This window comes from Zingiber officinale, chromosome 9B (assembly GCF_018446385.1).
Source record: "Zingiber officinale cultivar Zhangliang chromosome 9B, Zo_v1.1, whole genome shotgun sequence".
In the NCBI taxonomy this organism is placed as follows: Eukaryota; Viridiplantae; Streptophyta; class Magnoliopsida; order Zingiberales; family Zingiberaceae; genus Zingiber; species Zingiber officinale.
Window position 1 is genome coordinate 105,370,887 of NC_056003.1, and position 4,160 is coordinate 105,375,046.

Consider the following 4,160-nt stretch of genomic DNA (forward strand, 5'->3'; position numbering starts at 1 on the left):
CTAAGTCGACAAGGAACCCTCTTGTCAAACAAAAAACTGTGAAAAATTAAATAGGTCCATCTATCCCTAACTTAAAATTATAGATTTTGTCTCTAAACTATATTCAATTCTTAATTATGATATATTTATAAAGATTTTTCTTCATGTATAATCATAATGTTGGATTTTTAAATTATCTATCATAAATATTTTCTGATAAAAAAATTTTATGAAATCAAATTAGTCGTCCTAAATTTAATATTACTCTTAATATTTTTTTTTTTTTTTTTCAGAATCGGAGATTTTTCAATTTGTTAGAGCCGCATGCAGTTTTTGATGGCGGACCAACGGACCGTTCTACATTTAGCAACCAGCAAACCAGATTTAATAATAAAATAAATAGGAAAACTAAATAAGAGAGTCAAATTTGTATTCTAATTAATAGCGATGAATATTTTTTAAAAAAAACACGCGTGCATCAGATTTTGTTTTTCTCGATTTGGAAAGCTTATAAATCTACCCATTTCTGATTACTGGATAGCTCGTACAGCAGCTAGCAGAGATGGTTTATCTTCTTCTTTCCGCGTGGTCGCTGTTACTGGTTCTCTTCTTCAGCAGCGCAAAGGCGATACACTCTCTCTGGTGGAAGCCCAAGTCGTTGGAGAGGCAGCTGAGGCGTCAAGGCATCAACGGCAACCCTTATAGGTAGAGGATTTCTTCCACCTTGTAGTTTGTTCTTGGGTTGAAGTTAACTGATCATGATTGATTGTTAACAGGTTCCTTTATGGAGACATGGGGGATGATCAAAAGGCAAGGGCCGTGGCCTTGTCCAAGCCAATCGATTTAACGCACCGGATCGTTTATCGAGCTTCTCCTTTCTTTCACCAACTGCTTCAGAAATACGGTATGGTAATTCTTCTCAGGGAAGTCAGTAGCTTCCCGCAGTTCGGTTCTGTTGTCTTATTCTTGTTTGATTGAATGCGCGAATGGCGGAGCAACAGGGAAAAGGTCAATGTCTTGGTTCGGAACGACGCCGGCGGTGACTATTTACGACACAAAGATGGTGGCTGAAGTGCTGATTGACAGGGCGCACCAGTTTCAGAAGCCTTCTCTTAACCCCCATGAGAAACTTCTGGCCATGGGGGTCTCCACCCTGGAGGGAGAGGAGTGGGCCAACCGGAGGAAGATCATCAACCCAGCTTTCCACATCGAGAAACTAAAGGTTGCATGGTTGGATAACATGTATTTCCATACTTAATCAAAATATGCTCAATCTGAAATGGTGTCTCTGCCGCTGCAGTCCATGGTGCCTGCCTTCCAGAAGAGTTGCATAGACATGGTGGAGAGGTGGCAGAACATGACCAGCGAGCAAGGATCTTGCGAAGTAGATGTTTGGGATCAGCTCCAGAATCTTACTGGGGACGTCATTTCGCGCACTGCATTCGGAAGCAACTACAAGGAAGGCAAGAAAATCTTCGAGCTGCAGAAGGAGCAAATTCTTCTAGTCATGGAAGCCGCACGGATTCCTTACATTCCAGGCTTCAGATTCGTACCTACTTCAAGTAACAAGAGGAGAATGCTCATTGACAACGAGATCAGGAGCCTGTTAAAGGACATGATCAACAAAAAGACAGATGCCATTTCCAAGGGAGAAGCTACCGGTGACGATTTGCTTGGCTTGCTGGTCCAATACAGCAACGATGAGGCTCGCGGCGATCACAGCATAACAATCGACGACGTGATCGAGGAGTGCAAGCTCTTCTACTTTGCTGGCCAAGAGACAACATCAGTCTTGTTGACATGGACACTGATCCTTCTATCCATCCACCCAGAGTGGCAACAGAGAGCCCGAGAGGAAGTTCTCAGTGTCTGTGGCAAAGAGTTGCCTGATTTCGAGTCGATAAGCCACTTAAAACTTGTGAGTAGAAGAAGATCTTGAAATCTTCATCTTGCAATTCAGTATAAAACTTGTGTATTGAAACTCTGGCTATTCATCTCTTTCAGGTCACTATGATAGTGTATGAGGTTCTAAGGCTGTATCCACCTGTGACTGGCTTAGTTAGACGAACAATCAAGACTGCGAAGATAGGAGATCACTTATCATTGCCTGCTGGAGTTGAAGTTTTTCTACCAACAATATTCATTCATCATGATAGAGAAATATGGGGGGAGGATGTCGAAGAATTCAAGCCTGAGAGGTTCTCAGAAGGCATTGCAAAGGCGTCGAAAGTTCCGAATGCTTTCCTTCCTTTCGGATGGGGTCCCAGGATCTGCTTGGGCCAGAACTTTGCGATGATTGAGGCGAAGATAGTTTTGGCTAGAATTCTTCAGCAATTCTGTGTTGAACTATCACCTTCTTATGCTCATGCTCCTCATACTGTAATAACTCTGCAGCCACAGTTTGGAGCTCAACTCATCCTGCATCGACTCTGAGTAACAACTATGTCCTGAATCTTCTCTTGAATCTATTTAATTTAAAATAAAGTTTTAAATAAAGGTTATTGTAAGAGATTGACGATCATTTTTTTTTTTACTTGAATAAAGTTTTCTAGCAAAATAGTACCCGTATTTGGTGCTCTCTTTGTCAATTATAGAGTAACAATTGAGTGTTGAAGTGTTGATTGGTGAAGGTTTTAATTAATCTAAAACAAGAGCATTGCTACTCAAACTAACTAAATCAAAGGCAAACTATTGATTATGGCTGAAAAGGCATTTGGGTCGACGATCTTCGTCCATAAAAGGGATGACGACGAAGGAAGAGAAAAGAACATGCTTAACGAATCTTATTAGGGGAAACAATAACGACATGCTTGGATTATCATAGGGTGTGGTATATATCCCTACGAATTACGGTGGAGCATCGCAATTGTTGATCCTGTCTGAAAATTGGAGAGGTAATATGCTGGGCATAGTGGATTGGTTGTTGACTGAGAGAGGACTTTTCACTCCACGGAGAGACTTCCTTTCGATCCTGCGCACATGGATATGAGCTAACAAAACGTCAGTGCCCAAAACCCAGGAGGGAGTCCCTGGCGAAGGCCCTCCAAGACCCAAGTCAATATAATTCCGGTCGGATGAATGATGAACAGTAAGAATGTGCGCACAAGAGTAAACTTCAGATGTTTAGAGAACATATCTTGCCAATGAAGAGGACCCCCTTTATATACCATCTCACATAACCTCTGTAATCATGAGGTGGCTAACGATGTCAGAAGTTGTTGGATAATGGAAAGAGTACAACCTAGGCAATGTGCAATAATTGTCTTAAAAATTTTCCATTTACCCATGTGTATACCTCTTTTGTCGTTTATAGCTTATGCCATTGTCGAAGTCGTTGAAGAAATATACTGTCATAAGTGGTCGGCTGATTTAAGACACAATAATCAATGAAGAAGGTTCCAGAAGAATACTCTCTGACACATAGTTGTTATTCTGACAAGTTGTTAGAATTCTCTGCTCATGTTGTCGGCTGAGTATATCCCGACCGGCCTATAGGGTCGATCGTCTTTATGCATATTCTCGTATTAAGCTGCTTTGTTATGTATTGAATCTGACAGGTTGTTAAAATTTCTTTGCTCATGCTGTCGGTTAAGTATATCCCAGGCGGCCTCGAAGGTCGATCGTCTTTATGCATGCCCTCACATTAAGATGCTTTGTTATGTATTGAAGGCATATGATAAATTATGTGCTGTGCATTCGTTCCAAAAGCCATATGATAAATTGTGTGCAGGAAATTCATTTGGGAACCAATATGAAGCTAAGTGCCTTAAGTCCGACCGACCTTCTTAAAACTCATTCGACTATTGAATGACCGGACATGTTATCTTTTCAGTTCAAGAGTAATGCACTAAACACCTTGTGTTTGACTGACTTAAGGGTCGGTCGGCCTTCTCTCGAACGACTTATAATCTAGTTGAGTTAGACCTGAGAGCCTTACCACTAGGCGAGCAACGAAGCTAAGTGGACAATGCTCCCTTCCCTTGACTTTGACTGTCACGTCACCTTGACCTTGTCTACCACATCACCTTGACTTTGACCGCCACATCATCTTCTAGGTCTGCTCATTACAACCCGTATCACTAGCCTCCCCTTCAAGTCTAGTCGAAAGAGGTGTAGCTGACTGACTGAACCCAAGTCTAACTCTCGTCCGTTCACCCTTTTTGCTAAGGCCGTCCGGAAAT

General features: G+C 41.7%; 1 protein-coding gene across 1 annotated transcript; it reads left to right on the forward strand.

Annotated features, from left to right (window-relative positions):
• Nucleotides 1–428: 428 nt before the first annotated feature.
• On the forward strand, nt 429–2,539 carry LOC122024279 (cytochrome P450 72A397-like). Its single transcript, XM_042582861.1, has 5 exons — nt 429–684; nt 756–883; nt 981–1,201; nt 1,280–1,897; nt 1,984–2,539. Exons 1-5 carry the CDS (start codon nt 542–544, stop codon nt 2,410–2,412), a joined length of 1,539 nt encoding a protein of 512 aa, XP_042438795.1. The 5' UTR covers nt 429–541; the 3' UTR covers nt 2,413–2,539.
• The last annotated feature ends 1,621 nt before the right edge of the window (nt 2,540–4,160 follow it).